This window comes from Pipistrellus kuhlii, unplaced genomic scaffold, assembly GCF_014108245.1.
Source record: "Pipistrellus kuhlii isolate mPipKuh1 unplaced genomic scaffold, mPipKuh1.p scaffold_m20_p_3, whole genome shotgun sequence".
Classification (NCBI taxonomy): domain Eukaryota; kingdom Metazoa; phylum Chordata; class Mammalia; order Chiroptera; family Vespertilionidae; genus Pipistrellus; species Pipistrellus kuhlii.
The window spans coordinates 61,015,310-61,039,500 of record NW_023425529.1 but is presented as its reverse complement, the minus strand read 5'-3'; the positions used below and the strand labels follow the sequence as shown (position 1 = coordinate 61,039,500).

The window sequence follows — 24,191 nt, the reverse complement described above, 5'->3', positions numbered from 1 at the left end:
TGTACATGTTAGCCATGGTATTTCAGATCTGGTTGGTGGACAAATGGTGTTGATGCAGGTCTGACCATCTCTGGTTTGGTCATGTTTATCATGTAAGGAAAAATATCCCGTGAGTAAGTTACATCTAGAAAATTTGTACTTTAAAAAATTAACTTTCATTTGAAATGCTAACAAGATTCCCATGAAAAACATACATGGTGTCAAAATAAGCCAGAGGAAAATCATTTGGGGGGAAAAAAATTAAAAGGGACCCAAGTTAAATTTATAGAAAATATCCCTTTATTAACTTTTGGTGGAGAATATGTTTGTATATTTTCAGAAAACAACTCCGAAACCATGTGGATTCCTGAAACAGAGGGAAATTGATAGGAGTGCCCCAGCCATGAAGACAGAAGAGAAACAGTCCAGAGATGGAAGACGCTGACAACGCCTTGGAATGGACAGTTTTTATTAAAGAAGGAATTCAGGGGAAACATTTATTCATGAGAACAAAGGAGATTTCAGGGAGATTTATAAAATAACCAAGGACTTCTAGAGACAGAAAAAATTAGGATGGCAAAATTGCAGTATATTTCTATTTTAGAAACCATATAGAAAATGAAAGTCAACAACAACATTGGACATTAAAGATTGTCCAAGTGGAAAAGAGGATAGAAATGCAGTTACACTACATGTACTCCATCCCAGGGTCCAGCCAGTAAGAAATCTGTTTTTGCTTGTGATCCTATATAATAAAGAGGTAATATGCAAATTGACCATCACTCCAACACACAAGATGACTGCCCCCATGTGATCAAAGATGGCTGCCCCTATATGGACACAAGATGGGGCCACAAGATGGCTGGTAGGGGAGGATAGTTAAGGTCAATCGGGCCAGCAGGAGAGCAGTTAGGCATCAACCAGGCTGGCAGGGGAGTGGTTAGGGGTGATCTGGCTGACAGGTGAGCAGTTGGGAGCCAGCAGTTTTGGATTGTGGGAGGGATGTCCAATTGCCTGCTTAGTGAGATTAGGCCTAAATGGGCAATTGGACATTCCTCAAGGGGTCCCAGATTGGAAAGAATGCAGGCTAGGCTGAGGGATACCCCCATCCTGTGCACAAATTTCATGCACCAGGCCTCTAATATAATAATAAGAAAATCATATTCAAACATGTACTATTAAACATATGTGAAGCCCCCCGAGAAATCTTGCCAGCTTTTTTTCTTTATTTTTTTTTTTTACAGGATGACACTGGAAGGATTTTGGAAATATTTATGCCACAGGCAAACATGAGGTGATAAAGATAAGAATGACATTGTGCCAAAAAAAAAAAAAAAAGTGATTTGAGCCTGTATACAGAGGGAGTTACTTGTTACTGCTGACCTGCCTACCACATTTCAGTTAACTCTTCCTACAGGTAATGTGTCATGAATTTGTTTTGTTTTTTAGTCATCTTTACTCACTGGAATAAACTTACTCTCCAGATGTCTTATGTATAGTTGGTCTTAAATTGAAAGAAACTTAAGCAAATTTCTGCTTAGATTTTTTTCCCTACAGGATCTGACCACTTGGAGATGAGGAAGATAGAACCAACAGTTGTGATTATGAAAACCAAATCTTTGAAATTCTTACATATATTTTTAAAAAGTTACTCACAATAATATATTCCCTATCTTTTCTTTTTTTGGTTCCTTGTTTTAGAAGAGAAATAAATTTAGAAAATTAAAAATCTGACATATTACTGGTACTGACACTACTTAATCAACTCACTTATTCAAAGAGGAAACCGAGGATTATAGAAAACAGGCAAAACGACAATGTGATGCCATCTCACACCTGTCAGAGTGGCTATCATCAATAAATGACAAGTGCTGGCGAGGATGTGGAGAGAAAGGAACCCTTCCGCACTGCTGGTGGGAATGCAGATTGGTGCATCAATTGTGGGGAATATGGTGTTTCCTCAAAAAACTAAAAATGGAATTCCCATTTGACCCAGTGATTCCACTTCTAGGAATATAACACAAGAAACTAGAAACTCCAATCAGAAAAGACATATGCAACCCTATGTTCATAGTAGCACAATTCACAATAGGTAAGATAGAGAAAGAGCCTAAGTACCCATCAGCCGATGAGTGAATTAAAAAACTCTGGTACATCTACACAATGGAATTCCTACCATTTGCAACAACATGGATGGATATGGAGAGCATTATGCTAAGCGAAATAAGCCAGTCAGAGAAAGATAAATAACACATGATCTCACTCATTTGTGGAATATAACGAACAATATAAACTGATGAACAAAAACAGAGCCAGAGACAGAGAAACAGCGATTAGACCATCAAACCTCAAAGGGAAGGTAGGGGAAGGTAGGAGGGAGGGGGAGAGATCAACTAAAGGACTTGTATGTGTGCAATCAATAAAGAAAAACATAAAATAATAGAATAGAATGGAATAGAATAGAATAGAATAGAATAGAATAGAATAGAATAGAATAGAATAGAATAATAAAAATATAAAAGAAGTGAATTATGGTCACTGATTGTTTGATTTTCTTAATTTCTCCCATCATAAATTCTTACAAAACTTCTGAAATCAGTTGAAAATATCTACTCTAGCTATTTTTATGAATAGAACTCCAGAAAATTTTATGGCTTTATTAGGTCTCTTACTTGAAAATTAGGACATTTATTGAGAAGTATTGCTTAGTCTTAATACAAATATCAAGGAAGAGATAAAGGCATTAATACATTTTAAGTCTCCATATGTTAATATGACAACCTACAAAAATAATACAACACAATTTAATCAATAGAACAAGGAAATTGATAGATGAAGTGTTTCAGATTGCCTGTTAGCAATTCATCACAATTTCTCCCATGTTCTATGCTCTTCTGCATTATATGGCTTGGAAGCACTATTTACTGTAATTTGATAGTTAGGTCCAAGTTTAAATTCTGCATGAAAATCAGACATAAGAGCTATGGAAAACATGAAAGAAAGAGTCATCATTGCTCAGGTAACAAAGAGCAGACATGTGGGCTTTGGCAGAAACCAAGGTAAGCTATTCCCTAGCAATGGCATCCAGATATGCATATCAATTGCCTGTGATATTTAAATTTCTTGATTTTCTGAAGTTTATCAGTGGCTTTCCTAATTTTTATTTTTCTAGTCCTCCCAAGAATTTTAGAAAAATCACATACCCTGTTAAATACCTTTCTGCTTGATGTACTTAGCATGGTTTTGATTTTCTACTGTGTTCATACCAGGAGTTGTATATTCCAGGAAACAGACCCTCAAAGATAGAAATATACAATTATTTCCCTGTCTTGATTAGATTTAAATGAGGTAAAAGCATCAACAATGGATAATGAAATCCTGGCAATCCCTGGTTTTCAAGGCCTAGACAAATTCTTAAAATTGCCTAAATTGAAGAATAGGTTTTGGGAAAAACAAATGACTATTTCAATATAATATTACAGGAGAATAGAGAATTATAAAATCTGCAACAAGACTAGTTATTTCTGACTAGACTGGAGAGATTACAAAAAGAATACAGCAATCCTAATATTGAAGGTGTGGTTGGTAGTGAATCAGAGACTGTCTCTAACTCTGCAAAAAGATCTTGTGAATCCTTTAGCCTTAGAATCAATATAACTGAAGAGCAAACTAAGGTTGAAACTCTGAGTGGTGAAATCAGAAATCCAGCAAATTTTACTAGGTCTCTTATGTGAAAATAAGAACATTGATTGAGAAAGTGTGGGACACTAAGAAGTAGAATGGTGGCCTTTAAAGTCTAAATTCCACTGTTTCCCTTGCCTTCAAAAACAGCTCTTGTCTCTAAAAATTCAGTGGCTCTTATTTTTGCCCCCTGTAATGACATCATCAAGGGCAAAACTGGTTCTCCTCCAGACCAACCTCTAACCATCCCAATGTAGTCAGACCCATAAACAGAATCAGTTTCAACAGATTTGGGGTATACAAGTAGAAATCCTTACCTTAGTAAGGACAACATACATACTGAAAATCACTGAGAAACTTCAAAAAGTAAGTCCTCAGAAAATGTCATTGAAAATAACTATCCCGCTGAAACTGGTTTGGCTCAGTGGATAGAGCTTCTGCCTGCGGACTAAAAGGTCCCAGGTTTGATTCCAGTCAAGGGCATATACCTTGGTTCCGAGCACATCCCCAGTAGGGGGTGAGCAAGAGGCAGCTGATCGATGATTCTCTCTCATCGATGTTTCTAACTCTCTATCCCTCTCTCTTCCTCTCTGTAAAAAATCAATAAAATGTATATTTTTTTAAAAAAGGAAATAACTATTCTATCTAATAAAGAGGGAATATGCCAATTGACCATCATCCCTCACAAAATGACGGCACCCACAGCCAATAAGGAGAGAATATGCTAATTGCCTGCCATGTCCTCAAAATGGTAGCGCCCACAGCCACAAGATAGTGGTGTCCAGTCCCCTCAGATGCCCAGGGCCGGCCCGAGGGATGGCCAAATGACTGAACAAGCAGGCTGTGTGGGGTGACCAGGCCAGGAGGGGGGTTAGTGAGGGATGACCAAACAGCTGAACAAGAAGGCTACACAGGGTGACCAGGCCTGCAGGGGAGCCAGGAGGGGCAACCATGCTGGAGTGGGGAGGGGGGGGTAGTTGGGGACAACCAAGCTAACAGGAAGGCTGTTGGGAGTGAGCAATCTAGCTGGGGGGGGGGGGGGGGGGGGGTTGGGGGTGACCAGGCCAACTGGAGCGGGGGGGAGGCAGTAAGAAATGACCAAATTGGCGGGGGTGGAGGGACCTGTTGGGGGTGACCAGGACAGCAGGAGGGTCAGTTGGAGGCAACCAAGCCAGTGGGGGGGGGGGCAGTTAGGGGTGACCAGGCTGGCAGGGAGGGGGCAGCTGGGGGCGACCAGGCTGGCTGGGGGAGCAGGTGGGGGCGACCAGGCTAGCACAGGGTGGGGGCTATTGGGGGCAACCAGGCTAGCTGGAAGGGGGGGGGCAGTTAGGGGTGACCAGGCTGGCATGCACAGGCAGTGAGGGGCAATCAGGCCAGCAGGGATGGGCAATTCGGGGTGACCAAGCAGGTAGGCAGGTGAGCAATTAGGAGCCAGTGGTCTAGGATTGTGAGAAAGATTGGAGAGGGTGCAGACTGGGCTGAGGGGACTCCCCACCACAGTGCACAAATTTCGTACACTGGGCCTCTAGTAGTTTAATAACAAACATGTAAATTACCCAGAGCAAAATATGAAAGTGTAACAAAATATAAAGTGTCACAAAATAGAAAAAGTAACTAAAAATCAAAGGAAATATAAGTTGGTTCTTAATACTGGCAAAAGAAACATATTACCAGCAAAAATTCTCAGTAAGAACAAATGCTGATTTGGTTGGACTAGCTGTAGTGCTATATTTGACCATTAAATAATGTGGGGGTTAGGGACACCAACTCCCTCAGAGTCAAAATCCGTGTGTAACCTTTGACACCCCCAAAATTGAGTCATTCCTCAGCAACTATGGGGATGATTCCAGGACCCCCGTGGATACCAAAACCTATGGATGCTCAAGTCCTCTATATATGATATATTGTAGATGAATGCATTCAGTTAACACACCACATCTGTGGGCTGCCAGCCATGGATCAAAATGGTACATATACTTTTTAAATTTGTATATAAATGGGACTCCCACAGTTCAAAGCCCTGTTGTTCAAGGGTCAACTGTATAGTTTTAATATTCAGATGATTATTAAATATTGATGATTCAAGAATAGGGAATCATTCAGATTTATACATCTAAGTTATAAATTTTTCAATCGAATTAAAATACTTTCCATAATTAAAGTATCAAACCCAAATTATCTAACTAGTAAAATGTATCAAATAAATTTTAAATTCAAAGAATCTAAAAGGTGGGAAAAATCTTAAAGAGTATCTTGACCAACTCTTGCATTTTGTAACTATAAAGTCAGAGACCAAGAAAGGTTTGAATTACTTGTAGAAAACATGTCATTAATTAGAAACAGAAATTAGAGTCACTTTTCCCTACTCATTCCATTGCCTCATGCCTCCCAAAATATGCCTGTTATTATTTTGAGCAATGAATTATTTAGATAGTAGATATGTTCAGTTTACAAAATATAAACATCTCTATGTTTTAAAAACATATTATTGCAAGTGGCATACAAAATCAAAGTTTCAAGCTTGGTAGCTTCTACACCTCACTTCCAATTTAAACATCAAAACAGAAGCTAATTTACTAATGGTAGCCAGGATAAAACTTTTATGAATGTATACACTATTTAAAAAATGTTTTGAGGTAATTTATTTAAAAATAAAAAGAAAGAACTCCGCAAGACTAAAGGATTTAAACATCAGACAAAATTCAGAGGATTTAAACATCAGACAAGATTCAAGAATAGGGAATCATTCAGATTTATACATCTAAGTTATAAATTTTTCAATCAAATTAAAATACTTTCCATAATTAAAGTATCAAACCCAAATTATCTAACTAATAAAATGTATCAAATAAATTTTAAATTCAGAAAATCTAAAAGGTGGGAAAAATCTTAAAGAGTATCTTGCCCAACTCTTGCATTTTGTAACTATAAAGTCAGAGACCAAGGGAAATTAGACAATTTCCTCTTGCACAGGAAACTTTGATTTTGTATGCCACTTGCAATAATATGTTTTTAAAACATAGAGATGTTTATATTTTGTAAACTGAACATATCTACTATCTAAATAAGACAAGGGAAATTAGACAAAAATGTATCAAAAAGACCGGAAAAATTGTGGTTATTCAGTATCAAACGGTTTTTTTAAACTTACAAATAGCTGGCCCGATGGATTACGTGGCTATTAGGAGCAAAACATTTTTCAAAAAGTCTTTGAGTCCCTTTCTACTGAGAAATATATGTGTGATCTGAAAATTAAAAATATATTTCCCTATATAAAATATTACAAAAATTAGAAAAATATAGTTTAATCTATACTCAGGTATGTTAAAGATTAAATAGGAGCATATTAACTGGCCTGAAAACCTACTACTTCAGTATATTATTTTTATTATATTTAATATATAAAATATTACATTTATAATTTACTATTTATATTTCTTATACAGGATGTCCCAAAAACTGTATTCTCAATTTGAATGATTACAAAGTCAGAGTTTATTAACATACAGTTCATTTTTTGCCGAAACCGGTTTGGCTCAGTGCATAGAGCATCGGCCTGTGGACTGAAAGGTCCCGGGTTCAATTCTGGTCAAGGGCATGTACCTCGGTTGTGGGCACATCCCCAGTAGGGGGTGTGCAAGAGGCAGCTGATCAATGTTTCTCTCTCATCAGCTGTTAGAGTGTGTATGCATTTTGGAGACACCCTATGTATTTATTATTTATCATAATTAATTTTCCTGTGTTTGCATTAGTAAAAATATTTCGCCTTGTTCATCCCTAGTAGGGGGTGTGCAAGAGGCAGCTGATCGATTATTCTCTCTCTCATCGATGTTTCTAACTCTCTATCCCTCTCTCTTCCTCTCTGTGAAAAATCAATAAAATATATATTAAAAAATATATATATTTCGCCTTGTTTCCAAAAGAGCATGAGTCAAAAGAGTACAAAACTTGTAAGACAGCACAAATTTTAGGAGAAAAAACACCCACCATTATTATTGTTCCTATGTGGAATACAAGGGCTAAGGACCAAATACAAAGAAGAAAGAAGACGACGACGACAAGGAAAATGAAGAAGAGGAAGAAGAAGGGGGAGGACAAGGAGAAGGGTGAATAATAAGATCGGGAAGGAAAGAAGGAGGAAGAAAGAGAAAAATATATTATAAGGCTAATATTTGGAATTGTTTACACCTTTAAATCTAACCTGCGTCTGTTTGCAAATATAAACTTCCATTTGTCAACACAGAAATAGCCATGGTTAATGTAAAGACAATTAATAGATTTTCCAGCAGAGATGAGCACTGACAGTCCAGATTAGCTCTTTCAACAAGACTATAAAACTAAGACTCCCTAGAGACTTGTGGATGGGAAATATATTAATATCAACTCTGTGACCACTCAGCACCATGACATAAAGTGTCTGTTCAGGAGGTCATTTCCAAAATGTATCCCATACATCTTCATGCACAAGAGATGATAATTTATCACCTAGACATAGGAATCTACTGTAAACTAATCCAACTGCTGATGATACACTAAATCAGCTTGAGTGATGAGTATAAATAAAGCTGCGAGGAAGTACTGAAGGATACAGATCCATCTGATCAATGAGATGTCACAAGGCGAGTGAAATGCAATGTTGACAAGTACAGAGTCCCTCCATTGAAAATTAACCAAATCAAGTATCAGAACATAAAGGTACACATTAACACAAGCTTCAAATGAAAGTTTAATATATGGGAGTCAGAGGGCAAAAAGGCTGTTTCAGATAAAACTGAACAGACTTGGGTCACTAGTATTGGGTGAATTAAAATTGATGTACTTTGCATACCACCGAAAGCAAGACAGGATAAAGAAAAATGCTGTAGGACAATAATCCTTTCCAAATAATATCGCTATAGTTATCCCATCTACCAAACAAATCCATACACACAGATGAGGAAAAACAATAAAAATTGTATACAGAAAATGATTTCCCATCAACTTGCTCCCAGGAAATCCAATTTGATTTATGTTGCCTTAAGAAAGCTTAGATATTTTCTGGAACTGTCATGCTACAACTTCAATTGGGGGGGGGGGGTACAAAAGAGTGGGGATAAGGAAGGACATTTGTCCAGAAAGTTTATATTCATAGAGAACACTCCTTGAGAAAAAGGATTTTCTAACTATGTGATCAGAATAGAGACTTGAGCACCTGGTCAGTAGCTTCAATGGAACTCAGCTCTTCTAAAGGTGTCCCGAATAGAAAGAGCTGATTAAAGTAAATTTTAAATCTGCTGGAGAAAATCTGTAACAGTATTTTCTAAGGAAAATTATTCTTCAAGAAATGTATTCTTTTTTCTTTGTTGTATAAAGTATAGGTAGCTTTATCATAACTTGTTTAACTCTTGCTTTGTATTTTTTAGTTTATTTTAGGTAAAGATCAAATTAGACTACTAATACATGACCTGGTCCCATACGTAGTTTATTTAAATTTCAAAATGAAAAGCTTACTAAGAACAGATAAGATTGATTGCTCTTTCTGTCTTGGCATAATTGTATTTCAGGTGAACATCAATTTACTTTAAAGGACACTTCTAAGTAGCAGAATGCATCATAAATAATTCATCAATCACAGCTGCTAGGAACATGATTTACTTCAGCAGAGGCAAAGGAATAAAAGTTACATTTTTTCTATGTTTGTGTTTGCTTTCAAGAGTTAAGAATCTTTCTCTTCTAAGAATCCACTGTTAGATTCCATACTTCATAGTACAAATGCAGTAAGATAAAATTGTTAACTTTTCCCCTTTATTTAAAATATTGTATTTTCTAATTTAAAGACATTTAAACAACTTTGGAACAAATAATGATCCACACATGTCAACAATAAAATAGCATAAAAGGCATATATTTGAAATATGAAATCAAGATTTTCTCAAATACACATTTTTGTAAAGACTAACATAGTTTGTTTTCACTTTATATAACATTTTAAATGGAAGAAAAAGGAAGCAGACTCAAAAATCTTTTGTAGATTATTTAGGATCTGATATATTTGAAAATTACTTCAATTTTAAAATGTCTAGTAAAGAGATTCTAAATGGTCTAACAGTTTGAGTTTTATTGGTTGGTATAGTGAGTATCTTACCTCTTTCATTTGTCATATGGAAAGATACTGCTTACCTTACTCATCCGAAAGGTTTCCATCAAATTCAGAGATTTTGTATTGGCAATTTTTCAAGCTGTGAAAAATCTTTAAAATAAATATGAGGACAGGAAAAAGATAAAAGAAAATGGAAAGCATTTTACTTACTTGCAAACCCCTCTGAAATACTGAATGGCCCATAAAATTTGCCAGCATTCTAATTAAAGCAGCACCCTGTGGGGGAAAAAAAGTATTTTAAAAAAATGAAAAGAGTTTCAACCAAGTAACATTATTCTAAAATTATCCTATATTAAACAAAATTAGTTTGATTCACTCATGCTACTTTATTCTTAACAATAGTTAATTTAAAAAATCATGAATACAGTTTTCCTCTTACAGGTAACAGTTGCATTTTTTTATTTGTGAATCAAAGACCAATGATTTCAAAGTAGAACCTCCTGAACAGAATATGTCAGGCCAATAATAAGCTGTAATTCAGGAGTAATAAAAATTTTATTAAGCACTATGTATGTCAGAGTTAATAAAACATGATTTTTGGTACTTACAAGTTCATAATCCAATAAGGGAGAATGCCCATGTTAATAAATAATCATATTAAAATTTAGCCTTGGAGTAACATAGCTACTTACTCTAACCCTAGCTCAAGTAAGAATAGTTTAGCTATAGAAACAGAGAACAGAAATACCAAGCAATCAGATTGTTTGGTTTCAACTCCTGGCTCTGATTCCTACTACTTGCCATATTAAATCAGGGAAAACATATTTAAGCTCTATCTTCCTCACATTTTTCACTTGTAAAGTGTAGGCAATAACAGTCCCAATTTAATGTGGCTGTTCTGAGCTTAAATGAATTAGTATCTTAAGGCAGTTAAAACATGGTCTGAAAAATAGTAACAATGATATTGTGTGTTAGATATGAGTATTTTATCAAACTAATTAATCTTATTTCCTGTCTATTTCTTTTAGAGGCTGGCTACAGCCATATATCCATATGCAAGTAAAACATGTCATCACTATAAATATTTTGAGTAATGTAAGAAAATACTAATTTAAGAATCTAGAGAATAATTGAGAATAATTTTTATAATATTGTAGCACAACATCAGTGTAAAAAGGTAGACATGTAATGGATATGAAACATTTCAAGTAATGATGGTTAAGCCTGGATGGTCACAAATTTGTTTTCAAAATATAAATAAGCTTTCAAGAAAGTATTTCAATCTGCACAAGATTGTTCGTAACTATAGTAGCAACATTTTAAATATAAGGCCTGGTTTTAGGGGGGAAATCCTTTTATGACTTATACATCAAATACACAGGCATTCCGAAATCACTCTCCAATAACTCATTCTTACTAGGTGCCTAATTTTTAATAAGAGTATCTTATCAACCATATATACTCATCTGTCTAGGCCACATGTGTCAAACACAAGGCCCGAGGGCCTTGCAATGTGGCCCGCACCGCGCTGTCATCACTGCACTCCGCTGCGTTTCCATCACAATGACAGTTTATGACTGTTCAGTAAACCATTCGGCCCGCGATTTAGGCTGGATTTTAGATTTTGGCCCCTTCTCTAATTGAGTTCGACACTCCTAGTCTAGGCATTGCCATTGTTACTAAAAGTGTTTTTCTAGAATTCTGGGATTTTAGGGCAATATGATACTCAGGCTCCGTGAATCATCATTAAAGAAATTTAAAAAATTTCAGTCATCACCAAAATTGCTCCCCCAAGTTAATATTCACAACTCAACAAATCATAAGCTGGCCAAGCCATAGAGTTCCATGCCTCTTCTGATATATGTTTCTCCCACATCTTGTACTCTTTGCTCTTTCTCTTGCTTTTTCCTATCTTCTATGTACTTGCATAGGTGCCTAAGATATAAGCATCTTTCAGTCTGAGGACCAAATCAGAATTCCCTTTAGAACTTATCAGCTCTGCCTCTAAAATTTCCTTCACGAGCTCCCTAATGTATCATACCCACTCCAACGGGGGAGCAATCAATTCTACAGCAAAACCACTTGAGGAGTGAGACTTTGACACTCAAGCAGTCATCTCAAACTTTCCTTCAGAACAGAACAGCCATCTTCAGATGATTTAGGTATTTCCCTCCTGGTAATGATGACTTGGTCTCTTGTCGAGCTATAAAAACTATCAATTTAGCATGGGCTAATGGCAACAGAATCCCTTCTAATCATAAAGAATGTACCCGTTTTCCTGTCTCGGTTCAGCTGGAGCAGAGTGCTAACAGGAAATAAAACCTAGAAATACAGTCAACATAAAAAAGCTATATATTAACTGAATCCTCTACTATTATTATCCTGTGTAATTTAATTACTTTTTTAAAAAATTGCTTGTGTTGCCCACTTGAACATTTTAAGTTCTCCAGAGTACTTTGCACTCTTCTATATTTAACTGGCCTTTCCTTTCCAAAGCTACATTTTAAAATTCCTTATTTCATAAAACTTCATGGACAGATGGGCTCTCCAACTGTCATCTTGTAGCCACATGCATGGCACCAAGGATGTATGGCTTATAACAAGGATCACACCTCTTAATGCAGGATAACTCATTGCAAGTATTAACCACCACCATCCCAGCCCTCACCACTCCCACACACCCACTGAATCCCCAACATTTTTCACCAAGCAACTACTATTTAAAGGTAACATACTCACTTACAACCCAATCAAACAAATTGGGTGCCAGGCAGCCTAAATAGCTTTATGAGAATAAGTAGGCGATTTCTACAAGATTTCTATAATTTTGAGACTTGCTCAAGAAAAACCCATCATTATATTTATTACACTAAGGATCAAGGAGATATCAGGATGGAAACTACCACCTGGACTTTTAAGTATTTTAAAAAATATTTCACAAAAGTATACTTACAAACCCATATATCAGTAAGTTCTCTATTTGGGATATATTTTTCATATAAGTTCCTAGCTAACATTTATTTCATTTTACATGGTAATCACTTTCATTTGTGTCAGTCTCAAAGACAGTAAATAAACATCTGCAGAGAAAGGGCTGTGCCCTATCACTCAGCACTCCCATTCCCTATGCCAGGCCCTCAATGTAATCACTGCCGGAGAGAAAAAGAGAAATTAGTTGCACGCATGGCAATTACTTTGTATTCTTGAAGACTACTCAGCCGGGATAGAGAGTTTATTACTTTATTGGTGTACCTTAGTGATAAATAATCACTTTTGAAGAGAGGGAGATTGCAACTAATTTATTCCTTGAGCATACGCTTATTGAGTGAGGCAGTGTGCTCGGTATCCTGTAGAATATAAATAGGTATGCCACGGACTCTGTCCTCCAGGACCTCAAAACCTCACAAGTGAGACAAGAAGACGCAACACAGTATGAGATGAATTGCAAAAGAAGAAAAATATTTGAGCGTCTTTCAGAAAAGGGTAAGTTTATTCCATCAGTAGGGATGCATGTCAGTTTATTATATCTATAGGGATGCTTCTTCTTTCCCCTCTCTCTTAGCATAGGCTGTGAACGTCCGGTTCACAGTGATCTCAACACAGCTCTCCCTACGCTCATGGCTCCTTTCTCAGATATACCTCACACACCATAGCGACTTCTTCTCAGAAGATCTGGCCCAGTACGGCAACTCTAAATGCTGAGATCCAAAGAAGTATAAATTATTGGTCCCTTAGCTGGCATATTCCACTTTACAGATGTGTTTGCCCTTATCCAGGATATGACCAGGTACAGAACACTTTATCATTATATTCAGTTTACATATGGGAAAGACTTAGGTAAAGGGTTAAAGTAACGTGTTGAAAGTTACACAGATGTAGTAGTTACTGGAACTTTTCTCCAGATGTGCATCCATGCGCTCAGTTGTTGAGGTATTTGTTAACATAGAAACCTCTGAGGTAAGACTTTCTTCTTAGTTTCTAAGTAAAGAATTTAGTCTATTGATTCCAAATCAAAGTACTTCTAAAATGTAAATTTCTAAAGGATGTGTCTGCATTAAGTCTGAGCATGTGTTGAGTATATGCAAGTTCTAACATGATTTGTTACTGAGTAATGGCTTTTGGTCTGGAATAAAAGCATATCTTAAATCCTCCATGGTTTTTCCAAGACATGATTTTTTTTGCAATAGTTCTGTCGTTATATTTAGGATCTGAGTAAAAGAAAATATCTAATCCTGAATATTGCTTACACAGAAGTTGATTAACAAAAATAAAAAAGGCAGAGAAAGAGAGAGGAGTTTTGTGAAAAAGACAAAAAGGGAAAGAAACTTCTAAAAAGCAGAATGAGTGTTGCATTGTCCCAGTCACCCAAAACTGCACTAGAGGCCCAGTGCATGAAAATTGTGCACAGTGTGGGGGTCTCTTAGCCCAGCCTGCATCCTCTTCAATCTGGGATCCCTCTCACAATCCAGGACTGCTGGCTCCCAATAACTTGCCTACCTGCCTGCCTGCCTGCCTGATTGCCCCTAACTGCTTTTGTCTGCTGGCCTGATCATTCCCTAACCTCTTCCTGGACAACTTGATTGATGCCTAACTTCTCCCCTGCTGGCCCAATTGCCCCTAACTGCTCTCCCCTGATGACCCGTTGCCCCTAACTGTCCTCCCCTGCAGGCCTGGTCACCCCTAATTGCCCCCCCTGGCAACCTGTTGCCCCTAACTATCCTCCCCTGCCATTCTGGTCACCCCTAACTGCCCTCCTCTGCTGGCCAGGCTACCCCTAACTGCCTCCCCTACAGGCCTAGTCCCCCCTAACTGCCCTCCCCTGTAGGCTCTAACCCCCTCAACTGCCCATCCCTACAGGCCCTATCCCCCTCCAAATGCCTTCCCCTGCTGGCCTGGTCACCCCTAAATGCTCTCCCATGCTGACCTGGTCACCCACAACTGCCCTCCCCTGCAGGCCTGGTAGCCCCCAACTGCCATCTTCTGCTGGCCTGATCACCCTTAACTGCCCTCCCTGCTAGCCTGGTCTCCCCCTAACTGCTCTCCCCTGCTGGTTTGGTTGCCTCCAACTGCCCTCCCTTTCAGGCTTGGTTCCTCAAAACTGTCCTCCCCTGCAGGCTTGATTACCCACAACTGCTCTTCCTTGTTGGCCATCTTGTGGTGGCCATCTTGTGTCTACATAGGGGCAGTCATCTTTCACCACATGGGGGCAATGTGTATTTGCATATTACCTTTTATTATATAGGATTACTTCCTAAGGCTAAGCCTCTATCCCTGCACAGAGAATTACTACATCACCTCCAGGTAATAACTCTAGATGTGTTCTCACTTTCACAAGTCCAACTCAAGGACTTTACTAGTAATAATTACTTCTTAAGAAGTATAATGTCTATTAAAAGTCTTAGCTTTGTCATTTATAAGATGTAAGAATTTAGTCATGTTAGATGAGTTCCTTGAGTATCTACAAATAGAATCCTATCTAATAAAAGATTAATATGCAAAGTGACCATACCTCTGCTACACTGACAAACCATACCCACCAGCCAATCAGGAGAAAGTATGCAAATTAACCCAACAAAAATGGCTGCAGCCATGGAGCAAGGAAGAAGCTTGGGTTTCCCTGGCAATGAAGGAAGCCAAGCTTCTCGCACACCCTGGCTAGCCATGGACTTCACTCAAGACTACAAAGTTTCAATTATAGAAGATAAGTTAATCCCAACAAAAATGGCTGTGGCCACTGAGTGAGCAGGAGGCTTGGGTTTCCCTGACAATGAGGAAGCCCAGCTTTCCTCCCTGGCCTGCCCTAGCCTCTGCTCAAGGCTACAAAGTTTCAATTATAGAAGATAAATAAATCCCAGATACCAGGGCCTTCACTTGGGTCGCCAGGAAGCATGGCCAGCCTACAAACCACCACAGGCCCCTTGCCCAGGCCACCCCACACCCCAAGGGAACCCAGACCCCAATGCGGGATATCCTTCAGGGCAAACCAGCTGATCCCCACCCATGCACCTGGCCTCTATCTTATCTAATAAAAGAGTAATATGCAAATTGACCATCACTTCAACACACAAGATGGCTGCCCCTATGTGGACACAAGATGGCTGCCACAAGATGGCCAGCAGGGGAGGGACCAGGTCTGCAAGGGAGGGCAGTTGTGGGCAATCAGGCCAGCAAGGGAGGGCAATTGGGAAGGACCAGGCCCACAAGGGAGGGCAGTTGGGGGTGATCAAGCCTGCAGGGGAAAAAAGTTAGGGTTGACAAGGCCAGCAGAGGAGGAAAGTTGGGGGTGATTGGGCCTGTAGGGAAGGGCATTTGGGATAGACCTGGCCTGCAGAGGAGGGCAGTTAAGGGTGACCAGGCCTGTAGGGGAGGGCAGTTAGGGGCAATCTGGCTGGCAGGGGAGTAGTTAGCCACCAATCAGGCTGTCAGAGGAGTTTTTATGTGATGATCAGGCTGGAAGGCAGAAGTGGTTAGGAGCAATCAGAAAGGCAGGTAGGCAAGCAGTTGGGAGCTAGCAGTTCTGGATTTTGAGAGGTATGTCCGACTGCCCATTTAGGCCCGATCCTACCGGGCCTAAACGGGCAGTCAGACATCCCTCAAGGCGTTCCAAATTGGAGAGGTTGCAGGCTGGGCTGAGGGACACACACACACACACACACACACACACACACACACCCTGTGCACAAATTTTATGCACCAGGCCTCTACTAGAATAATAATAATAACAACAACTGCTGCTGCTGCCAGTGATGATGATGATGATGATGATGATGATGATGAAGAAGAAGATATTTACCTCATGATTTTTCTGAGGATTCATTTAAGTCACTAAAATAAAGCAATTGGAATAGTATTTGGTATATAATACACTTCAATAAAAGTATGTAATTATCTTCATTTTCATCACTACCATCTTTTTCATGTTAGCTCTTTGTCCCCCAAACTATTATTTCTTTTTTCATTTCCAATGGTAGTAAATCAAGGCCATATACAATGCAACTCACCTACCTACCAAAGCTTTTTCCATATATAGGCATGAACAAAAGTAGATTTTCAGTTGTGAGTACTTCAAACACTTTATTCTTGTGTTGTTATTATTTATTAATTTTTGTGCGATTTCCATACCAACAACCATAAACCTACTTTGCCTACCTCTGTAAAGTCAGCCTCTTGTTCAGCTCTCTGCTCATTATCCCGTGAGCACACCCCATATCCTCATGTTTCTATTATACTATTTACTTCAATTGTAATGATATTATTTCCTAATCTTATATTCTAAACCCTTTCCATTATGCAAAAGTACAAAGTTCATATTATGAAACGAAGTGTCCCACAAATATATTAGCCCACCATGCTTTCTATCCTTTTGAGTCATAATTTTTTAAAGTCTAAACTACACAATTTATTAAATTATTTTAAATCACTTGTTAATTAATTAAAATGACTTTCTTCTTTCCACAATTAGATGTAGGTCATATCATTTAGACTTATTATTGGCACACCTATCATTGCCCTAACTTTTTCACTGCCAGTGAAAGGTGGTCCCAGCCAAGAGATGTATCCACCAACGACTTGCTAGTTTCAAATCAGCAGTCCACACCAAGAGCCCGCAGCCAATAGACAGGTACTCAATCTTCCCTATAATGAAATTCAGCATATATGCTAAACCAGGACCTTTTGTTTCTTAGTATTCTCAAGCAGTATTATTCAAACAGGGTAATCTATGTGAAAATCAATAGGAAACCAAAATTGAAGAGCACGGATGCAGGGACAAGAAAACAGGGAGTTTTCAACAGTGTCAAAAATAGCATTTACATGAAAGCATTCAATTAAAGAAATTTGAAACAGAATACTATTATAAACTCAAATGAATGTTCAAAGAAGAAAAAACATGAGCAGAAATTAACAAAGTAGAAAATGAAGAAGTGGTTGAGAAGATGAAAAATAAAATACATCAATATATTTGGGAAAAAACATTTGCTATGATTTAGCATTCATCCAAAATAATATGTTACCTGGTCAGTGTTTCTAAGTGATCAGGGCTCAATTCCCAGTCAGGGCACATGCCCATATTGTGCGTTCAATCCCCAGTTGGGGGCATGTAGGAAGCAGCCAATCAATGATTTTTCTCTCATCACTATTGTTTCTATCTCTCTCTCCCCATTCCTTCCTCTCCGAAATCAATAAAAATGCCTTTAAAAAAAGTCAAGGAAAAATATTAAAAGATTCTAAAATAATAACAACATAACTTAGTAAACTAGGCAGAGAAGGAAATATATTAACATGGCAAAAGCCATCTTCTAAAAATATACTGATTGGTGAAACATTATATGTGTTCTCTTTAAAGATGGGAATAAGACAACAATGAGACATATTCAAAAGCATTATAAAATAAATGAACAAACAATAAAATTTTTGAAGCAAACAATAAAAGGAATCGACAAATTAGTATTATTTAGAGATGATATTAAAGTTCTTACAGAAATCCAAGAAAATCTATAGAAGTAATTTATAAAATCAGTGAAAGAGTGCATCAAGTTTACCCGACACAGATCAACACATAAAATCAAGAAAGTGATTTAAATCCGTAAAAACTAATTTAAGAATCCATTTCTAAAGAGTCTTATTCTCAAAAGCAAAATACAAACAAATATAACAAAACCAAAAATTATAGGGCGATATTAAAAGTTGTTCATCATTTTCATGGAGGAAATTACATAACTTAACCAAAAACACAAGGACCTAAAAATGAAAAGCTGTATTTCTTGTAAAGCTAGAATTTGTCAAATAGTTTAAAATTAATCTATAAAATCTTCAGAAGATTTTTTTTTCATAAACTGTCTTCATTTTAACATTGATATGGATTGGCAAATAGTTAACAATAGCAATCTTGAAAGAGGACAAGACAGGGAGAACCATCACACTGAATATACAACCCAAAAAGCTATAGTGATTAGACCGTAGTCAGGGATACATATGTAAAGGAGTGACCAGAATATGGAATGCAAATGCCTAAAAGCTGATATTGGTAATAGGAGACAAGGATAGTATTTATTACAAAAGAGTGGGTCTAGGGCAAGGAAGTCAATAATTAGGACTGAGAAGATTGATTATCTAAACAAAGTAAAATTACATTTTACATCATAACATAAAAAGGCAACAAAAACCTCCAAATAGATTAAAGAACAGAATATATGGTGTCCCAAAAATATTTACACACACATTTTGAATAATAACAATGATAGCCTTTGTTAAAGTACATTTTATTTTCAAAATTGAGCTATCACCTCTTAAAGTGTGTATTACATGTTTTGGGGACCCCACAACCCAGGAAAGTGCCCTGACAGGGAATCAAACTGTGACCTCCTGCTTCATAGGTCCATGCTCAACCACTGAGCAACACCAGCCAGGCCATTTTTTCACTTAATAAGCAAAATGCCAAATATTCAAATGCTTGAGTTAACTAAAAATTAATTTATAAGCACAAAATTTAATTGCATAGTTAAATTCATTATTCTTTTGAATTCTTCTTGGTAATTTTATTATATATACTAGAGGCCTGGTGCATGAATTTGTGCACAAGTGGGTGCCAGCCAGCCCACCCTGATGGGGGGGGAGGGGCTGATGAGGAGTGGGGCCTGCTGAGGGAGAGGCTTCGGGAAGTTGCCAAGCTGGCCCCACCCCCTTGTCAAATTCCTGGTCAAGGGGACAACTGGCATATTAGCCTTTTATTATATAGGATAGTAGGAGCCCAGTGCATGATACGAAAGTGCAAGTCGCCACCCACCCTCCAGTCACCTTGGGATATTTTCCCATTGATTTTTAGAGAGCATGGAAGAGAGACAGAAAGACAAAGAAAAACATCAATGTGAGAGGGACACATTGATTGGTTGCCTTCTACATGAGCCCTAACCTGGTTCCACAGCCACAGCAGTCTGCCTCTCAGACCCTGCCTCGCTCTTCGGGCCCCCCCAGCCTGCTGGTCTGGCCCTGCCTCACCCCCTGGACTAAGCAGGCTTCTGGTCCTGCCCTGCCTCGCTCTCCCAGCCCTGCAGCCTGCTGGTTTGATCCAGTCTCTCTCCGCAGAGCCTACAGCAGCCTTGGCTGCTGCTGGTCCTACCCTGCCTCCCTCTCCAGCCCTTGAAGCAGCAGTGACCACTGCTGATCAGGCCCTCCCCGAGCCAGCGCATGCGCAAGGATGCTCCTGCCACCCCACCCCGACTTGCGTGTGCAACCTCCTCCTGTCAGGTCAACCTATTACAGTTTCCTGGCCTAATTTGCATATTACCTCTTTATAAATATAGATTCATGTACATAATTTTAATATGTATAAAATAGATACAGTATACACATATTGAAAGAAAGAAGGAAAAATAAATGGGCATCTGATTCTTATGAGAACAGTGTTTTCTTAAATCTTATAATCCCAGATTCTGGCCGGTATTAATTACCTTTTGAGAGACTATGGGAAGAGTCATCTAACTAGTCTCCCTGCAATTCCCATCACCCATGCCTTTGCACAACCTCTTCATGCCTGAAACCCCCTAATTGCCCCAAATAAAGCCTTAATTCTAATATGACTTGTCTTAACTCTAATATCAGTTTTTTAAGAAATATTTTTAAATTCAAGCCAGAATTAAAATTACTGTTACAGCACTTGATTTTATATTTACTTTTACCTAGAGAACAATGTCTAATTTTGAGAATTTACACATAACAAGTACTTTTCACACCACTAGGCCTTAGGAGGAGTGGGATCATGTCCTGCAAAACACAGTTTTTGTGGCATGAGTAAACTAGGTAACTAAGTAAATGCATTAATATGTGAAATATTAACAAAAACAACAGCCAAAAAGAAACCAATAAATGCACAGAATGGCAGCATTATTTGGGACAAAGACTCACTATTGGTAAACATTTCTCCTGTAGAAAGAAAATAATTATTTAAAACTAGATTTTAACAGATTTTATTTTTCATCTACATTGATTTCTCTTTGATGATGCCCAAAGTCACTTCCCTTTTCTAGATTTGCCCTAATATTTTCAATATTTCTTGATACTTTTTCTTAAATAATCTGTCTATTTAACCATTAAATTATAACCCTTAATAATAGAAGGTCCTTCTTGTATGTGTAGTAAATCATAAAGAGGCATGCCTCCACATCTCAGACATCCACGTGTAGACACCTTGCTGACTGCCCCTAAGCTGGAGCTCTGCCAAGGGCAGCTGTAATGACAGTGACATTCAGGCAGAGGAACTATGGGAGAGGACAAGCGTTTTTGTGGAACCTTCATCCTGCCAGGGAAATCTGTTTTGCAAGTTATGAAGAACTGATTTTATAGTAATGGGAACACGTCTCTGCATATTCATGTTTAAAGTAGATTGTTGAACTATTTCATGCCATCAACAGAGCATTCAGAAAGTACAGCAAAAGAAAACATCATTTGCAAACTTAATAACCAAGTCAAAAGAATCTGGAGTCTTGAGATAATATTTCTCTAAATCTTCCACCAACAGCTAACAAAAAGTAAGCAAGTGCTATTGTCTGAGTTGCTAAGAAGGAAGATTTTAGCAATGGTATCTTTTTAAAAGTATAAAGAAATCAATCCAGCAAAAGTATAACAATAGAATGAATGACTCTGTTTTCATATCTGAGCATCTGGAAGCACTGTTCAGAATGGACATGATATTGGGATAAAAAATATAATGCAGTAAAAAAAAAATTCTATTTAACATAATTTGAAATAACTCTGCATTGAACAAAAACATTATAGGGAAAAATGTCAGAGGGATATTACAGAAAATCCAGAGATACGACAAAAAGTACTAAAAACAAAGATAAAATATTTTTCTGGGGGGAAAAAAGGCCAGCCAAACACATAACACTTTTCTAATATAGGAAAAATTCATATCAAGTACATGTGCTTGGTTGTAAAACCACATGGGGAAAAAATGACTAAAACAGAGACTTGAAAGAAATAATTTATTTTTTAAGTATTCTTACTGATTTTGAGAGAGACAGAAACATCCATCAATGTGAGAGTAAAAGAAGCAATTTTTTGGTGCATGGGATGATGCCCAACCAAGTGAAACACTAACTAGGGCAAGCAAATAATTTCTAACCAAGAAAGACTTACTATTTGGCATTAATCGTCAATGGAATATGTAGGTTGCCTTTCAAAATGTAGTTTGAATAAACTATATTAGCTTTTCATCTTAATGGTTTAAGTATTAATCAGCCAGAAAGTAGGATATTCTCTAGCAAGACCTACCATAATCAAATAGCGGTATATGGACTCTTGCTTAGCCATTTTCTTTGATTTATTCATTTAGTCATCCATCTAACCCAGCTTGCCACTAATGTGCTTGCTGCTCCAAAATCCTTCTCTACCATAGCTCATTGTTATTCCTTTTGGGAAGAAGACAATGTCCTAATAATTGTCAACACACATACACATACATACACCAAAACAAACCTACGATAGCATCTTGAGGTTCTATACATTTATATTTAATAAAGGAAAAGAAATCTAAGCCAAATTTCAATAATCCCAAATTATACTGGACATGATCTTTGTGTTTTAGAATCCAATAGGCTAATTAATTTTTAAGTATTTCATTGCACTGCATCATTATTTAGATTTGAAAGAATTGATATTTTAGAAAGGACTAATATTAGGAAATAATAAAAATAACTGGGTTTGGACCTAAATATACAATATTTTTCTACTTAAAATAACATCCGTGTTTAAAGAATGAAGTTATTGTATTTTAAAAAGGGACTCCAGATTTTCAAAACTTTTCTAAAACAGATATAGAATCAAATGGCTTATCCAATGTAATAAAAACCTAATATGCTAAGTGTCTGGTCATCTATTCAACCAATCAAAGCAGAATATGCTAATGATATGCTAAGACCACTCAATTGCTCACTATGACTTGCACTGACCACCAGAGGGCAGATGTTCCGACTGGTAGGTTAGCTTGATGCTGGGGTCTGGCCCATCAAGTCTGAGCTAAATGGGCCAGACATGCCCTGGAGCCCTCTTGCCGTTCTACCCTGGCTGGCCAACCTCCCATGTCCCTGGCCCTGGGATCCCTTGGCCTGGCCTGTGCCCTTTCACAATCTGGGACCTCTTGGGAGATGTTTGAGAGCCAATTTTGGCCCTAGCCCACAGGCCAAGCCAAGGAACCCTACTGGTGAACGAATTCATGTACCAGGCCTCTAGTTTCTAAATGACTATAGACTGGAGTAAATTTGGGGCACAACTGTATTCACAGAGTATTTCATGAAAACACCCATTTTAGTTCAGAAAGACTGAATTCAAATATACCTTATTGTAAATTTTATTGTGGGTGGGATAAATGCACTTTGGGGAATGGGTATTTAAAGATGCTTCCTTGGGCCTTAACTGGTTTGGCTCAGTGGATAGAGCATCAGCCTGCATCAATCCCAGGTTTGATTCCAGTCAAGGGCATGTATCTTATTGCAGATACATACCCAGTAGGGAGTGTGCAGGAAGCAGCTGATCAATGTTTCTCTCTCATCAATGTTTCTAATCTCTATCCCTCTCCCTTCCTCTCTGTAAAAAATCAATTATATATATAAAGATTTTTCCACGGAAAACTAAGGAAAGTCAAGTCAAGAAGACTTGAAACTTGGAGATCAGTTCTCTGTACTTTCAAGTATACTTTCCACATGAGCAAAATCACTAGACATCACCATAAATAACCATGTCCTTCATGTGGGCTCAGGATTGTCTTTTTCCTGTGAAATCCAGTATGCAGGAGGTGCTTACTCATCCAGACAAAATGTTGCAGGGCTTTCTCTTACAGCAGAAGCTTTATTTAGCAGTTGTACCGAATATCTCATATGTTCTGACATCACTGACAAGGACAAGAGCATAGTACATTTTTTCATTAAGCATCCATATGAGAAACTCTTCAAGGATGGGCTCACACAAGAGGTTGATGAGCTTATTTACACAGATGGGCCATCACAGAATTCAAGAACAATATTGAATAAAGCCACACTTCCAAACTCCACTGGGCTATAAAACTGAATTTGCCATCCTACTAGATCCATAATAAATAAAATATGTATTATCAGTAAAAACAGGCATAACTAATCTTTCAGTCATCGCAATTATTCCACAGCAAAAATGAAGCCATTGGAATCTCTACATCGCTTTGTCACTCAGATATATGTAAAAAAGCAAGGAATAAAAACATCTTGTCTAGGGTATGGGTTTCATAGTTGAATGACATTTTTTTAATCTTCATTGTCAGATTCATTCATACATGATATTACCTATTTTCTGGAAGGTAAGAAAATCATTTTACTGTCCCAATATTTGGAAGATAAGGGAAGTAATTGCTTGAGTAAGGTTTTCTCTGTCTCCTTTTCTATTATTCTGACTTCAGGGCAAGTTTACGGAGAGAATGAAATGCCCA

At 37.8% G+C, this 24,191-nt stretch overlaps 1 protein-coding gene across 1 annotated transcript in view; it reads right to left on the bottom strand.

The window, feature by feature from the left end:
- TRHDE (thyrotropin releasing hormone degrading enzyme) overlaps positions 1-24,191 on the bottom strand; it is a 370,535-nt gene that overhangs the window by 108,704 nt on the left and 237,640 nt on the right. The window contains exon 7 of the mRNA XM_036456184.2: positions 9,950-10,015. Within this exon, the coding sequence (XP_036312077.1) occupies positions 9,950-10,015 (66 nt within the window). The remainder of the gene's footprint in view (positions 1-9,949; positions 10,016-24,191) is intronic.